This window comes from Eptesicus fuscus, chromosome 4 (assembly GCF_027574615.1).
Source record: "Eptesicus fuscus isolate TK198812 chromosome 4, DD_ASM_mEF_20220401, whole genome shotgun sequence".
NCBI classification, from domain to species: Eukaryota; Metazoa; Chordata; class Mammalia; order Chiroptera; family Vespertilionidae; genus Eptesicus; species Eptesicus fuscus.
The window spans coordinates 57,955,604-57,972,841 of NC_072476.1; the positions used below are offsets into that span (position 1 = coordinate 57,955,604).

General features: G+C 42.3%; 1 protein-coding gene across 1 annotated transcript in view; it reads left to right on the forward strand.

Annotated features, from left to right (window-relative positions):
• The window catches only part of ERAP1 (endoplasmic reticulum aminopeptidase 1), a 37,423-nt gene that overhangs the window by 14,406 nt on the left and 5,779 nt on the right, over positions 1-17,238 (forward strand). Inside the window, exons 5-16 of the mRNA XM_008144525.3 lie at positions 327-447; positions 1,213-1,367; positions 1,710-1,823; positions 2,989-3,120; positions 7,489-7,620; positions 7,780-7,851; positions 9,173-9,327; positions 10,776-10,855; positions 11,422-11,605; positions 13,091-13,247; positions 14,131-14,315; positions 15,181-15,342. Of these exons, the coding sequence (XP_008142747.2) occupies positions 327-447; positions 1,213-1,367; positions 1,710-1,823; positions 2,989-3,120; positions 7,489-7,620; positions 7,780-7,851; positions 9,173-9,327; positions 10,776-10,855; positions 11,422-11,605; positions 13,091-13,247; positions 14,131-14,315; positions 15,181-15,342 (1,649 nt within the window). The remainder of the gene's footprint in view (positions 1-326; positions 448-1,212; positions 1,368-1,709; positions 1,824-2,988; positions 3,121-7,488; positions 7,621-7,779; positions 7,852-9,172; positions 9,328-10,775; positions 10,856-11,421; positions 11,606-13,090; positions 13,248-14,130; positions 14,316-15,180; positions 15,343-17,238) is intronic.

Here is a 17,238-nt window from a genome sequence, read left to right on the forward strand (position 1 = left end):
GTCTAGTGTATAGGGCAAAAGCTGGCGGCATTGTTCTGACTTCTGAGCGTCTTACTGTCACTTCACTTCTGGCCTCCAAGTTGTCTTTATCACTGTCTCATGGAAACATTTAAAGAGACCTTCTTGTGTATGTTATCCAGCATTTGTAGCTGCTTTCAGAAGGGGAGTTGATCAGGAATAGTCAGCATTAATACAAGAAATAGAACTTCCAGTTGCCTTCTTTGATATTGGCAACCCTGTTCACAATATGAAGCTGGTAAACATGTGCAGTTGTGGAGAGCAGCCATGATGGTCTTGGAGTAAAGTCCGTGTGCCTTTCTCTTCAGGTGTCTGTGTATGCCGTGCCAGACAAGATCACTCAGGCGGACTATGCACTGGATGCTGCGGTGACTCTTCTGGAATTTTATGAGGATTATTTTAGCATTCCATATCCCTTACCCAAACAAGGTAGAGATTTGGCACAGATATTACACATTGTGGCCTTTATTGACCCCAGCCATCGATTATATCCCCCTAATTAGCATCCCCGTGGTTATCGCGCCAGTCCCTCAACTCTTTAAAACCCTGGCAGGTGTCAACCATTGGGTTGATCCTACTCACCCCTGATCTGTTCAGTAAACTAGTGATAGTAAAAGCAGATCTTGATCCAGTTCCTGAGGCACATGGCATGGAAATAATTTTGCCTTTGGACTTCAAAGAGAAACCCAACAATGTCTGTGGGCAGACAGCAAAATGCAAATGCTGTACTTTTTCCATTATTGGCACATACTTGGATAAGATGCTTAAAAAATATAATTTTTGAATGAATGAATTTACACAGCAGAAGAAAATCTGCATTTTCTTATAAGACCCCTTAAAATTACTTTGTGTTTGAGGTTGTTAGGTGTATGGAGGTCTTGGGAATTCAAAGCAGAGTGGATTATTGAGTCAGTTGTTAACATTATTCAATCCTAAACTCCTTGTCAGAAAGTTAGAAATGGAGTTAGGAGGCCTGAGACCCGAGTCTGACTTTGTCACATGGTAGCACAGTGACTCTGAATGAGTCACCAGGCGCCTTTTCTCCATTGTGAAAGCTTCTTCCAGTCTAGAACTCCATGAGTCCGCACGGGCAGCTTAGACTTTCTTTTGATTACTACATCCGTCCATTCCGAAAGGTAGGGTGTTTGGAAAATGTGTAGCTTTTAAATATATTTTTATTGCTTCCGTCCCAAGATCTTGCTGCTATTCCTGACTTTCAGTCTGGTGCTATGGAAAACTGGGGACTGACCACATACCGGGAATCTGCTCTCTTGTTTGATGTGGAAAAGGCTTCTGCATCAAGTAAGCTTGGCATCACGATGACCGTGTCCCATGAGCTCGCCCACCAGGTACAGAAGCCCACTCACACTTCTTACATAGTGGAAACTGTGTCTGAATTGCTTCACGGGACATATGAGGCTGTTCATATCGTGTAGGGACAATGTCTACTTTGTCTCTTTTTTCTGTAAGAAAAATGATTTCTTTAAAGCATTAGATACCGTGTTTTATAATGCATATTAAAATGTTTTTCTTTTCATAAAATATGAGTTCTATGACTACGTTAACATCCATATAACGGACATCACTCATGTAAAATATATTTCCTTCTAAAGGCTTTATGTTTATGGCTGTGTAGATAAGCCAGTCTCCATAGAAATGTGCGAATAATCTGGTGAATGTTTTCCTTCCAGTGGTTTGGGAACCTGGTCACTATGGAATGGTGGAATGATCTTTGGCTCAATGAGGGATTTGCCAAGTTTATGGAGTTTGTGTCTGTCAGTGTGACTCATCCAGAACTGAAAGTTGTAAGAAATATTTACTTATTATTTTTTACATTTTAGGTTAATCTGTTGTTTTGTTCAGTGTTTCTGGAAAATATTTACTGAGCTTTGATGACAGAATTCATAGGTTAATAACTTCCTTGGGAGTTTATATATGAATTATGTTCCCAAAATGCTAGTGAACTTTCAAGATATATATCACAAATGCTTATTTCCAAATAAATTGTGAATCTATGATTGTTGTAAAATTATACTAAATTTTGTCCTCCTTTAATATCAGAGAACTAGAAATAATGACAGCCTTTCTGTTCTGTATAATTTCTCCAACCATCAGGTTGCTCACTGAAGTATTAGCTACAGATTGCTATTTCAGTAGAATTCTACTTGCCAAATCAAATAAATTATGCTTAAGGTAACTGCACACTTGATTATATGTGAACCTAGACTCATGGGTCACAGATTCAATGCTTTGGAACCTCTATATGTTATTTTAAAAGTCACGTGTTTAACTTGTGAAAATCACATGCAGTAAAATTTTTAAAAAACTATGTAAACTTTATGTAAAAAAATTCTTTATTCTTCTATAATAATTTCAATGGTTCATATTCATCTTCCTATATACATAATTTATACATAGTTATAATTATTACACTATAATAGGTCATAAATGTTTGTCTATGTTTCCACATAATCTTTAAAAATGATTAGGTAGGTGTATTATTCTATTGGTTAATAGGCCTTAATAATCAGGTTATAGTTGGAATTTGTCCTCTTCCATTTTTCTTTCACTACATGCATTTAAAGCTACATTTCTTTGCTTTAAAATAATATAGGCTGATTGGAAATGTTGAAATTATTATACGTTTTAGTTTCTTGTTTTATTTTTATTTTTTTTTGGCTAAAGGCATAATGGTTTGTTTTTAAGTTAATACGAACTTTTCTTTATTCTAAAGTGATAAGTAAATATTTAAGATGAGGGAAATGTAAAATGTTTACCTAAAACCATTGTTTCTTAGCTGCTGTTTAGAAGATAGTAGTTCTATTTTATTTTGTAAATTCTAGAAATATAGACTATATTGGACCAGAAATTTAAAGTATAAATCTGTTGCCCCAGATCAAGCTATCCCCCTTTTATACTTTTCATCTACATGTAAATCATAACTGATGTGTCTGTGTTCTGTCTCAATAGGAAGATTATTTCCTTGGCAAGTGTTTTAATGCAATGGAGGTAGACGCATTGAATTCCTCACACCCTGTGTCCACACACGTGGAGAATCCTGCTCAGATTCGGGAGATGTTTGATGAGGTTTCTTATGATAAGGTAAAAATGGACTATAAGGGTGCAGTTTGGATACTAAAATTTATAAATACTGGCGTGGAGAGGTTATAGCTAGGGTTGTGGGGTGATGGTCCCTTCATAAGGAGCAATCCGGATTGACTGCCTTCTGTTCTGAACTGAGCTGGCTGGAGTTCACCTGTTTAAGTCTAACTTGCAATTTGTCTCATAATCCTAAAGGTTACATTTTGGTAAATGCTTTATTCTGTTGTAAGTTGAAAATTCATGGCCTACCAAAACTCTGCCTTTTATTTATTACTAGAGGCCTAGTGCATGGATTCATGCACTGGTGTGGTCCCTTGGCCTGGCTTGTGGGGATCGGGCCAAAACCAGCTCTCCGACATCCCCTAAGGGGTCCCAGATTGCGAGAGGGTGCAGGTCAGGCCAAGGGACCCCATTGGTGCATGATCAGGGGTGGGGAGGGTCCGCAGGAGGGTTCCAGGGTGTGTCCAGCCCACCTTGTCCAGTCCCCATTGGCCGGACCCCAGCAGCAAGCTAACCTACCGGTCGGAGCTTCTGCCCCCTGGTGGTCAGTGCGCGTCATAGCTACCAGTCGAATGGTCAAACAAACAGTCTCTTAGGCTTTTATATATATAGATTCAACAAATAGGTCTCGATTGAGCATTGTCTTTGTTCCAGGCAAAAATTCTTGCCCTTGTGTAGCTTAACATTCCATGCCTTTAGGAATGGTGTACATTGTTGAACTGCAAAGTATTTTCCTGCACAACGTGTTAATAACAAAATTGGAAATAGTTTCCAACATTCAATAATTGGGAGATTTTACATAAAAATCTAGATTTATGGCTTCTCTTGGGGGAGCGAGGGAGGCTTCTGGTCACATGGGGCCCGTATTTCCTTCCCTTGGCAACATAGGCTGCAGCTCAGTGATGGCTCCATTAAGAGGCCAGGTTTCTGCTTTTCCACTTTTCCCGCCCAATGTCACAATTTCTGTTGTCTTCTCACTGAGGCGGAAAATGTGTCATTTATCATTGTGTTTGGCTGTTGTTTTGTTTGTCGCAAACAGAAAAGTATTTCTTGCTTGGATGTTTTTATAATAGTGCAGGGGAGATAAAAAAAATAAAACGGGTATTAACAAACACATAGATCAATGGAACAGAATAGAGAGTCCAGAAATAAAGTACACGTAAGTGGTCAACTTATGATAAAGGAGCCAAGAATATACCACTGGGAAATACAGTCTCTTTAATAAATGGTGTTGGGAAAACTGGACCCATATCTTAGACCATTCACAGAAATCAACACAAAATGGATTAAAGACTTAAATGTAAGACCTTAAATGTAAAAATCACGAAAGAAAACATAGGGGGAGAGCTCCTTGACAGGGGTCATGGCAATGTTTTTTTGTACTTGACATCAAAAGTACAAGCAACAAAAGCAAAAACAAGTGGGACTATAATAAACTAAAAAGCTTCTGCACAGCAGAAGAAACAAAATGAAAAGGCTACATATAGAATGGGAAAAACATTTGAAAACCATGTATCTAATAAGGGGTTAGAATACAAAATATATACAGGACTTATACAACTCAGGAACAAAGCCAATCTGATTTTAGAAAGGGCAGACAATAGTGTGGTGAAGGCTGGGGGTGGGGGAGTGGGTGCAGGCTAGAAGGGGTCAATGGGGGAAAAATGGGACATCTGTAATACTTTCAACAATAAATTTTAAAAAAAAAAAATGGGCAGAGGAACTGAATAGAAATTTTACAAAGAAGACATAGAGATGGCCAACAGGTACATGAAAAGATGCCGAACTTCACTAATCATAAGGGAAATGCAAATCAAAACCACAATGAAATATCACCGCACACCTGTTAGAATGGCTACTATGAAAAAGATAAATAACAAATGTTGGCAAGGATTTGGAGGAAAGGGAACCCTTGTATACTGGTGGGAATGTACATTGGTGCAGCCACTATGGAAAACGGTGTAGAGGTTCCTCAAAAAATTAAAAATAGCACTACCATATGACCCAGTAATTTCACTTTTGTGTATTTATCCAAAGAAAATGAAAACACTAACCTAAAGATATATGCACTGTCATGTTCACTGCAGAATTACTTGCTATAGCCAAGATAAGGAAACAACTAAATGTCCATTGATGGATGAATGGATAAAGGGTGTGTAGCACACACACACACACACATACACACATATCCTATACTAGAGGCCCGGTGCATGAATTCGTACACAGGTGGGGGTCCCTCGGCCTGGCTGGTGATCAGGGCTGATCAGGGCTGTCTAACCCAGTACCAGTCAGGTCTGATCAGGGCCGGCTAGCCTGGGGGAGGGACCGCGGGAGGTTGGCTGGCTGTGGGAGGTTGGCTATGGGAGTGCACTGACCACTAGGGGGCAGCTCCTGTGTTGAGCATCTGTCCCCTGGTGGTCTGTGCACGTCATAGTGACTGGCCAACCAGTCTTAATGATCACTTAGGCTTTTATATATATATATATAGATAATAAAAGCCTAATAAGCAAATTGTCCGCTCAGGAGTTTGACCACTTGCTATGATGTGCACTGACCACCAGGGGGCAGCGCGGAATGAAGGAATGCCCCAGCCAGCAGCCGACAGCTCGCAGCTGGGGGAAGGAAGGCCCTGGCCGGCCCTGATTGCTGGTCAGGCCTAGGGACCCTACTTCTGGGTAGGGATTTCATGCACCAGGCCTCTAGTATGTATATACACTGAGTGGCCAGATTATTATGATCTCTGAATGCATAATAATCTGGCCACTCAGTGTAGACTGACCACAGAGTTGGGATTTTAAAATAAGGTTTTTCCATGTATAAGAACTACATTGTGGGTAATTAGAAAGAAGCAGAGGACTTACTAGCCAGAGGCTGGGGGCCACTATCTCCTGGTCCCTTGACATATCAAGATTTGCAAGCTTTCTCTTATACATAAGTACACTGAGTGGCCAGATTATTATGCATTCAGAGATCATAATAATCTGGCCACTCAGTGTGTGTGTGTGTGTGTGTGTGTGTGCTACACACCCTTTATCCATTCATCCATCAATGGACATTTAGTTGTTTCCTTATCTTAGCTATAGCAAGTAATGCTGCAGTGAACATGAGAGTGCATATATCTTTAGGTTAGTGTTTTCATTTTCTTTGGATAAATACACAAAAGTGAAATACACACAATGGAATATTAGTCAGCCATAAAAAGAAAATCTTGTGATTTCAGACATGGATGGACCTTCAGGGCTTTATGCTAAGTGAAATAAGTGAGAGACAAATGCTGTATGATCTCACTTTATGTGGAATCTTAAAAAAAAAAAGAACAAAAACAACCAAGCTCATAGAACAAATTGGTGGCTGCCAGAGATGGGGGAGAAGCTGGGCAAAATAGATGAAGGGAGTCAGGAGGTATACACTTCTAATTATAAAAACATCATGGGCCCTAACTGGTTTGGTTCAGTGGATAGAGTGTCAGCCGGCGGACTCAAGGGTCCCAGGTTCGATTCCGGTCAAGGGCATGTACCTTGGTTGTGGGCACAATCCCCAGTAGGGGGTATGCAGGAGGCAGCTGATTGATGTTTCTCTCTCATCGATGTTTCTAACTCTATCCCTCTCACTTCCTCTCTGTAAAAAATCAATAAAATATATTAAAAACAAAAACAAAAAACAAACAAAATGTCATGGGATGTAATATACAGCATGGTGACAGTAGTTAATAATGTATTGCATATTTGAAAGTTGCTAACAGTAGATCTTAAGTCTTCATCACAAGAAGATAATTTTGTAACTATGTGTTAATGAATGTTTACTAGACTTATTGTGATTATTTTGCAATATATGCAAATATCAAATCATGTTGTACACCTGAAACTAATATAATGCTATGTCATTATCTTCTCTATATATAAAAGGCTAATATGCAAAGTGTCCCCTTGGGATTTCAACTGGGAGACCGGAAGTTCAATCACTTGCTATGACGTGCGCTGACCACCAGGGGGCGGCGCGGAATGAAGAAAGGGCCCGGCTGGCAGCCGGAAGGTCCCGATAGGCCCTGCTCTTGGGCCAGGCCTAGGGACCCTACTCGTGCACAAATTTCATGCACCGGGCCTCTAGTATTCCAATAAAATAAGTACCAGTCCTATTGGCAGGGACATATACTTCATGTAGACATTTGGGGATCCAGGCTTTGCCTATTTTGTGACCCCACCATTCCCTACAGCCAGAGGGAGAGGGAGACTACCTCTACCTTGAAGGGACCTAGGAAATTCTTCCAGAAAAGGAAACTTTTAAAAGAATTATTCCAAAATAAAGTGTGATGGGTTAGATTGAGGAAGTATAGTTAATACTTATTTTACTGTGTGTTTTTTTTTTCAGGGATCTTGTATTCTGAACATGCTAAGAGATTATCTTAGTGCCGATACATTTAAACGTGGTATTGTACATTATCTTCAGACATATAGTTATAAAAACACAAAAAACGAGGACCTGTGGAACAGTATAGCAAGTGTGAGTATGTTTTTGTGTATCTCTGCGTTTGGGATTGACAGGCTTAATATCATTTTGGGTGTTTGTTTTTTTTCTGCATCATATTAATCCCTCTGAGAAGAATCATGAGGGTTTTCCACAGGCCTGCCTGAGAGTGACGTGTATATTTTCGGTTTTTAGATTTGCCCTACAGACAGCACACAAAGGATGGAGGGCTTTTGCTCTAGGGGTCAGCATTCATCTTCATCCTCAGTAAGTTTTTACATCTGTACACGGTACCCCTCTTCGCATTCTTTTCCACCACAGCCTTTGAAGGTCGGCTCTGTGCCAGACTCTCTGAGGTCCTCGATTATATCACCCTCGCTCTTGATAAGACTGCATTTAAACCATACCAGACTGACAGCCTTTTACAATTTTTAAAACGTTATCTACACAAGGGAGTCGCACAGCCTTCTTTGGTAACACGTCTCACTGATATTAATTTCTTCAGCTTCACTCTCGGTAAAGCAGTGAATTTATGACAGGTTTCTGTGAGAGTTCGGGCTTTATCAGTCAGGCTATGTCGATCATTTCCAGAGCTCTTCATTTGGAAGGAAACAGATGATGGCAGCGAGCATTCCTGAGCACTTACTCCGCGTCAAGCACGTGCTACGCACTTAGGTGCATTATCACCTTTCCTCTTCACAGTCAGCCCATGAGTGGGGCACTATTATCCCTATTTTTACAGATGTGAATATGAAATCCAAAGGCATGTGGTTAGTAAATTACAGAGCTGGGATTTGAATTTAGTTCTAACTTGTGTTTTTAACCAATAAGCTATAAAGAATTAAAAAAAAGAAAAGAAATCTGAATCACAAAACAGTCTACATCTCTGCTTATCTGGACTTGTGGACTATTTTCCTAGGCGGCTATGGATTAGTCTGGAGATTTAACAGAATTTCTTCCATCATATTTTTATTTTCTTGGCTTGTTTTTAGAGGCAGCTTTCTTCAGAAGTTTGTAGATTAGTTCTGTAGCATATTTTATCCTTTTACTAACTTTTAAATATTTCTTAAAAGCTTTTCTTAGTATCAAAGAAAATGTCCTCTTTTGAGTTCATGATTGCTGTGGAGTGTGGGCCATCTGGGTGTTAGCGCTTTGGGCTTTGGAAGTACAGGCTCTTGAACACTTTCCCCCACCTGCTTGTCTGAGAGCCAGCATCGTTCTGTAGGTGTTGCACACCTGGCCACTTTCCCTTCTCTACTTTCGTTCATTCATTCATGCACATGCCTACTTTGTGCCCGGTGCCACGCCCAAGGTATGCCCAGTAGAACCAGATATGGTACCTGTTCTCAAGACACACATGTGTAGAGAAAGAGAACGAGAAGTAACTGTCAGTGCTTGCATGGACCACGTGCTGTGGTTGGAGACAGTGGGGAAGGGGGCAGGGCAGGAGCAGAGGAGGGATGAGGAGGAGCTTCAGAGGGGAGGTGGCCACTGATAGCAGCTCCGTCTGTGAGCAGAAGCTCGGGTTCTGCCTTTTCTTAGTTGGGTCTAAGTGGGTCATGCAGCTGTGTTTTTCTGTATAAACCAGCACTGGCAGCAGGAAGGCCTTGATGTGAAAACCATGATGAACACCTGGACGCTGCAGAAGGGCTTCCCCCTGATAACCGTCACCGTGAGGGGGAGGAACGTCCACCTGAAGCAGGAGCACTATATGAAAGGCTCTGAAGGCAGCCCAGAGTCTGGGTAAGGGGCCCCGAGGAAAACGCATTTGTTTGCTTCGGTAACATCTGCCTTGTAGGATAAAACCTTATTTTTGAAATAGTGCCCTTACCTTTATGGCTAAAATGTTTCAATCAAATCTACATACCCTATGAAGTTGACTTATACACCACCATCTCCCCAGGAGGATGAAGGTGGCTCTAAACCTTGGTTCATCTCGGTGAAGCTGATGATGTATAATTATCATGTTTTGTACTTTGATAGGATGCTGATGTCCAGTTATTGGCTTGTAATAAGCTCTGATCTAAGTAACTGTCACTAAATTACAATAGTGCCTGGAAATGGCAATTTCTGGGAATGAGGAGAGACTCAGTTCTTTTCTTTGGGAAGTCTGAGTTGGATCCTGGAACTTGTTTGCCAGATTAACAGGACAGAAGGACATCACTGGAAATGACATACTGCAGCTTGACTGGCCCTAGATGGACACTATTTTAAAAATGTTTTGTTTCAAAATAATTTTATGCTTAATAGAGAAGTTGTAAGAAGAGGGCAAAGAATTCCCATATATTTTTAACCCTGATATATGTTAACTTCTTACCACATTTCTCTCTCTCTCTCTAAGTAAAGATATGCTTTCTCTATATTTATCTCTCTCTTCATATATGCCATATATATGTATGTATTTTATATATATGGCTTTCCCCTGTTTGAGAGTAATTTGGAGACATGATAATCCATTACCTCAAAATCCTTTAGTGTGGTATTTTCTAAAAGACAAGAACATTCACTTATATAACTATAGCACAGTTATCAAAATTATGAAATAAATTTGATGAAATGCTATTATCTAATCTAAACCTTATTTAAGTTTTTCCAACTGTCCTAATAATGTCTTTGTAGCAAAAGAAAAAAATATTCTGATTCAGGCAGGATTCAGTATTAGGGTCACATTGTGTTAATTGTCACATTTCTTTAGTCCTTTTTCTCTGCAATTGCTCCTCAGTCTTTGTCTTTTTTGACCTTGACATTTTTTAAGAGTACAGGCCAGTTATGTTATGGAATGTCCTCCAGCTTGGTTTTCTGCCGTTTCTTCATGATCAGATTCAGGTTATGCATCATTAGTAGGAATTCCACGGAAGTGATGTGTTCTTCTTAGTGTATGATTTAGGAGGCACATGATGTCAATTTGTGCCATTACTGGTGGTCACGGTTTTTAAGTTCGGCTCTGGGAGCTCCCAGCCAATCACTGTAAAGGCTGTCGGGGCTCGCTTGAGCCCAAATTCCTAACTCTACTGAAGGAGCCTGAGAAGGATGATAGTGCCTGAACAGCAGGATAGGGGTGTTCTGATCTCTTGTCTGTAGCCGCTCTGGTGCCATTCTTAAACTAGCCAGTGCTGGCACGTGGTAGGTGATTGAATGACTGTTTGTTCAGTGGAATCAACAAATGAGCAGTTCATCCCCCTCTCTTTCAGGTACCTGTGGCATGTTCCATTGACATTCATCACCAGCAAATCGGAATCGGCCCAGAGATTTTTGCTGAAGACAAAAACAGGTAATTTGTTGGGGAAATAACTAGGTTAATGAAGAAGGAACTATAGAAATGTGCAGGATTTGGATACCACCTTTCTTTGGCTATTTATCTTGGTTAAAACAAAAAGGACCAGGTCCACCTTTATCTTCAGCAGATCTCTGGCTTTCATTTTCTAGTGAAGACTATAGGTTGAAAATCCTGTCTGGTTGCAAAAAAAAAAAAAAAAAGGCCAGTATCTTGCCAGATAGAGATTAAAACAGTTGATTTATGTAATGATAAAGAGAAGGGATTACGAGTGAAAAATCCCCATTACTTTGTTAACATTGCTGGGTTATATTGTCTGTATGGCCTGAAACATGGCTGCATTCTTCTCATAGATCTATAAATCTCACGAAATGGGTGCCTAAAACTAGTGTTGGCTTTCGTTGATGGGGGTGCTGTTTTTTGGTTTCTAAAAGAAACTTGTTCAATATGAAACTCATTTCAGTATTAAACTTTCCTGTAGTTTCGTGGTCTAGTCTCTGATCAGAAAAGCTTTCATCCGTCAAGAGAGAAAATAGAGCTGAGATTTATTTTATTTGCTCTAGATGTGCTCATCCTCCCAGAAGAGGTGGAATGGATCAAATTTAACGTGGGAATGAATGGCTATTACATTGTGCATTATGAGGATGATGGATGGGATTCTTTGACTGGCCTTTTACAAGGAACGCACACAGCAATCAGCAGTAATGATCGGGCCAGTCTCATTAACAATGCATTTCAGCTTGTCAGGTAATACACGCTCCTCAGAGTCTTGGTTTATTTCTGAAAGCGGCTGTTATCGCTCAAATTCTTGATTTCTAAAGATGGAAATGATTGATTGCTAATAAGAAGTTGAAGGGTGTTTTCCCCTAAGTTCTTCTAACAACCCCAGGTTGCTTGTAGCCGTATGGTTAACCTCCTGTCTGTGTCTGCTGAGTCAGGTAAAGGAAGGCATCTGTATTTTAACCTTTTTCATTAACAACTATGATCACATGGAGGCAAAAGTGTAGAAAATCAGGAGATCTACTCCCTGGAGAAGCTCCTTGGCTGGTTTCTAAAGAGTTGTCCTGTGGCTTTCTCTGGCCCTGGCCCTGTTTTACCAGATCTGGTTCCTCCCCCGCTGGGTTAAAGGGGTTTCCATCCACCCCTGCACACACTCAGATTCTTGAACTTCACAGCCTCTTAATGGAATACAGCTCATAAAATGCTGCCCAAACGAATGAACTTTGAGCTGTTGAGTGTTTACTCTGATTTTTTGCCCCATGACAATGGTTATTAAGGAAATAGCCTGCAAGACAAAAACTTACACTTCCTCAGTATTTAGGCAGAACAGAAGTCCTAAGGGGAATCAGGTAGAAAGGAATAATTTATAATTTTCCTCATACCCCATGTCCTCTGCTCTAAATGTCAAGTTCTTTCGCATCGGGGCCTCTTGAGGCGAAAAGTAGCAATGGGGGATAAAAATAGGGGGTGCTTAGCCAGCTGTTTCCGCATGCCCACAAATACTCCCCTCTGTTGCATACTGATGCTTAAATCTTAAGTCTTAGAGCAGGCGTCCTCAAACTACGGCCTGCAGGCCACATGCGGGTGTTTTTGCCGTTTTGTTTTTTTACTTCAAAATAAGATATGTGCAGTGTACATAGGAATTTGTTCATAGTTTTTTTTTAAACTATAGTCCGGCCCTCCAATGGTCTGAGGGACAGTGAACTGGCCCCTGTTTAAAAAGTTTGAGGACCCCTGTCTTAGAGGATGTTGTGTTTATGAGCATATACCTTACCTCTGAGGCTTTTAGCATCAACCCTCTATAACGAAGGGTTTTTATCCATAGTCAGTTCTGTTGGAATGGAGAAGAGGATGTGTTGACTCCAGAGACTTACAGTGTCAACTGAGTGGCAGTCTCTCCGATTAGGCTTCCTGAAGGATCTGTGATTAAAATCCCGATCAAAGATCAGCACACAGTCCAACGTTTCGTAGAGGAACAGACCCTGCCCCGCTTCTTGTCTTAACCACAAGTTAGCCCTAGCTCTGTTGTGTTTGAGCAACTCCCCTCACCGTGCAAACATGCCAATGTTGTGTTATTTATGATGGAAAAGATACTAATAGAAAGATCGTTATTTATGAGGGACATTAAATGGTTGAATTTTTTGCTGGTAGATTGTTAAAATATTTTTTGAAACAAAAAGTTGGTTTCCTAAGTTTTCTTTTAAACCTCTCACCATGGTGTCTCCTGACCAGCATTGGAAAGCTACCGATTGAAAAAGCCTTGAATTTAACCCTGTACTTGAAACAAGAAACAGAAATTATGCCTGTGTTCCAAGGTTTGAATGAGCTGATACCTATGTACAAGTTAATGGAGAAAAGAGATATGAATGAAGTGGAAATTCAATTCAAGGTAAAAGCCTGAAGTAAACTGAGTGGTTACTTAAGTGGTTTGCTTTTATATGGGTGTGCAAGAATTATTACTGTCGTGTGTGTGTGTGTATGTGTGTGTAAATATATATATATTCACACACATATATATATATATACACACACACACATATATTTATATCAGTATATATTAAAGAAAAGTAAATAAAAATTAACTCAGTATTTGGATTGACTAGCAAAGGTATTTGGTTTTATTTTAGCATTAAAAGTAGACATGGGACTATGAGACTCTGTACTTAATTTTCATGGATTTCTTATTCCCTTCCTTTTGCAAATCCTTTAATTCATTTTACTTCTGTATTATGATGGCTACTATTAAGATTTTCTGGGACTCAGGTACTTGAAGAAGAAGTACAAAGTTGTTATTTTTTGGCAAAAGGTCATGAAGTTCCATTGTAAAATTTGCCTTCAAAATGTAGTCATATAAACTCCCTTAGTTTATTTTTTTAAAGTGGCAGTTTATCTTGATTTTAAGTAGATAAACATATATTTACAAAAGATTGTTATGCAAATACTAAAATAGTTAATCATTTCTTGTGTCTGACAACTTTTATAATGAAACTAGAGGCCTGGTGCATGAATTCGTGCACGGGTGGGGTCCGGCCAGATCAGGAGGAGACATGGCAGTTGGCCACCTGGCCCCGCCCCCTGGTCGAACTCCCAGTCGAGGGGACAATGCACATATTAGCCTTTTATTACATAGGATATAAACAGAACTCCATGGTTTTAGAAATAAGAGTTGTTATTACACTTTGTAAAATATCCCCCCTCACCTGAGTGTACTGGATTACATAAAACATGTGGGGACCTGGGACTGTAATGCTGACACCGTGGCTTTCCCTCAGGGCTTTCTCATCGGGCTGCTGAGGGGCCTCATTGACAAGCAGACATGGACTGACGAGGGCTCTGTCTCAGAGCGAATGCTGCGGAGCCAGCTCCTCCTCCTCGCCTGTGTGCGCAAGTATCAGCCCTGCGTACAGAGGGCAGAAGGCTACTTCAGAGCGTGGAAGGAATCTGATGGAGATTTGAGGTCTGTCCTTAGCAAACAGCTAGTTCGTTCATGAAAGGGGTGCCTTTGCTATTTTCCATCATTGCTGCTACATGTTGGGAGCAAAACCAACTACAAAAAGTCTCCCTGGCCTCCCTTTTTAGGAAAATAAATGACTTTTTAAGATTTATCTGTGTATCTCTCAACTTGCAGTAATGCTAGGAGAGAACTTCTATGCACAAAAGTCAAATATCTGGAGAGTTAGAATGTTCCCACTTTATGCAGCCAAGGGTACAAAACCTACCAGAACTGAGACAGCCGTGCTGCCAGGAACAGAGGCATTGCCTCTCGCAGTAGTTTCTTTGGGTCTCCAAAGTCCCTGACAGGAGGCGCATAGTAGTTGCTGATGCTGCCTAAGTTCTTCCTGTATTTGGAAAATTAATTCTCACCATACTTAGGTATATCTGGTCTTAAATCCCATCTGGGAAACATTAAGCCCATAGTATACATGCTTCCATTGAAAGACATGCTTATAAGTGGTGGTCCTATTCGATTCCTAATGCTTGTTCATGGATTACATCTTGAGTCTAGTTTGTAACTCTTTCTTTTGGCTTGAAAAGTGGCCACCTATTGGGAGTCACCCAGTGTCATTAAAGTGTGTTAGACACATAGGTACTTGTGAAAGTGGCATTTCATTTAACATTTTTGAGAAGACTACTTACAACTGAATTTTAGATATTTTTTCTTGCCTCTTTCAAAAAATTTAACTGAAGGAAAGGTTATTTTTGTTTAGATTTCCAGGCTTCTCTGATCAGGAGGCCATTTATCAGTTCATAATTGGTCACCATTCTTCATCCAAACACAGTTCCTACAACTCCGACTCTCGCCCATGTGCTCTTTCCCACAGGCTACCCAACGATGTGACATTGGCAGTGTTTGCTGTGGGGGCCCAGACCACTGAAGGATGGGATTTTCTCTATCGTAAATATCAGTCTTCTCTGTCCAGTACCGAGAAAAACCAAATTGAATTTGCCCTCTGTGTTAGCCAAAACAAGGAAAAGCTTCAGTGGTGAGTAATTCATTCATGTTCATGTATGAACAAAGGAATTAATTTAGATCAGATCCTTCTCGCATCTATTTTTGTTCTTTTGACCAGGAATTGCCTGTTCTGCTGGGAACATTTATATTAGTGGGGAGACAGCTAACGAGTATCTCCTATATATATATAAAAGCCTAAACGACTGTTAGGCCCAAACGACTGGAACAACTGGTCGACCAGTCACTATGACATGCACTGACCACCAGGGGGAAGACACTCAATGCAGGAGCTGCCCCCTGATGGTCAGTGCACTCCCACAGCCAACCTCCTGCGGCCGGCTGGCAGCGTCAGTGTCTGGCATCCATTCCTTTTGTGCCCGGCCTAGTGACCGTTGCCTCCTCTCCTGACTCCGCTGGGGCCTTTGGCCCTGGGCTGGGACGGGGAACTCGGGGTGGGTGGTGGCGGATGCGGCCCCTTTCCCAGGGGGGCCAAGGGCCAGCTCCCTCCTTGGAGCCAGCGGCCAACCTCTCATGCCCCTTCTTCCCCCCACCTCCTGGCCTGCCGCCCGCCCACCACAGTGGCGGTGCAGTGGTGAGGGAAGGAGGAGGGGTGGATGTGGGGAACCAAGCAGTGGTGGGTCACCGGCATCCGTTTTTTCCGTGCCCAGCCCGGTGACCGCCACCTCCTTTCCCAACCCTGCTGGGGCTTTTTGGGCCCCGGGCTAGGACGAGGAACTGGCGGGGGGTGGCTGTAGACAAGGCCCCTTTCCCAGCGGAGCTGAGGGCTGGCTCCCTACTTGGGGCTGGCGGCGAACCTCCTGCGCCCCGTTCTTCGCCCCTGGCTGGCAGGCCCCGATTGGCCCATGCTCCCTCTCCCTGTCCCTCCCCCCCCCAGCCAGCAGGCCCTGATGGGCCCAGCCCTGATTGGCCCTGATAGCCAGCCAGGCCTAAGGACCCTGCCCATGCACAAATTCATGCACCGGGCCTCTAGTGGTAAATAATTAGGGAGAAGCAGGTGTCATGAAAAATATTTAAAGGAGCATATATTTGTGTATCTTTAAAATAACAAAATTAGAACCATATACTTTCTTAGCTCCTCTTATGAGAAAATGAGAATATATGTGAGAATATGTATTGTGAATACTGTGTGTCAGTTTTATTGTTACACTAGTGACCCGGTGAACAAAATTCGTGCACATTAAAAGGGGATTAATTAGAGGAAATAATATTGCTATTTGCCCTTTCTCTATAATAGAAGTGTCAGAGATGAAAGAAAATTAGTAAAATGTATATGAAAACCTTCCTCCTGTCAGAGTCTGGGGCTCACCATGAAACCCAGAGTCAAGTCCCCGCCCACCCACGTGCACCTCAAAATCATGTGAGACCCAGACCCAGCCGCTGCCCACCCCCCCCCCCCATTAGGCTAGATCCAGACCCGGCCAGTCCCACCCTTGTCAAGCCCTGCTGGGCAGGGGGCATAGCCTCAGGTCACATGGCCTGGTGCCAGGACGGGGGGCATGGCCTGAGGTCCCCCAGCCCAGACTGGGGTGGGGGTGTGCTTTGAGGTCCTCCATCAAGCCCCGCCAGGTGGGGGACATGGCCTGAGATCCCCTGTCAAACCCTGCCAGACGGGGGGGGGGGGGGGGGGCAAAGCCTCAGGTCCCCCTTGGAGCCTGCGGGGCGGGGGTGTGGTCTGAGTTCCCCTGCCCCAACACTGGGGGTATACCTTGAGGTCCCCCGTTAAGCCCCACTGGATGAGGGGCACAGCCTTAAGTCCCCTGTCAAGCCCAGCCAGGCAGGGGGCGCACAGCCTCAGGTCCCCTGGCCCGGTGCTGGGATGGGGGGCGCGGCCTGAGTTTTCCTGTCAAGCCCCACCTGGTGGGGGGTGCGGCCTGAGGTCCCCCGGCCTGGCGCTGGGGCAGGGGGA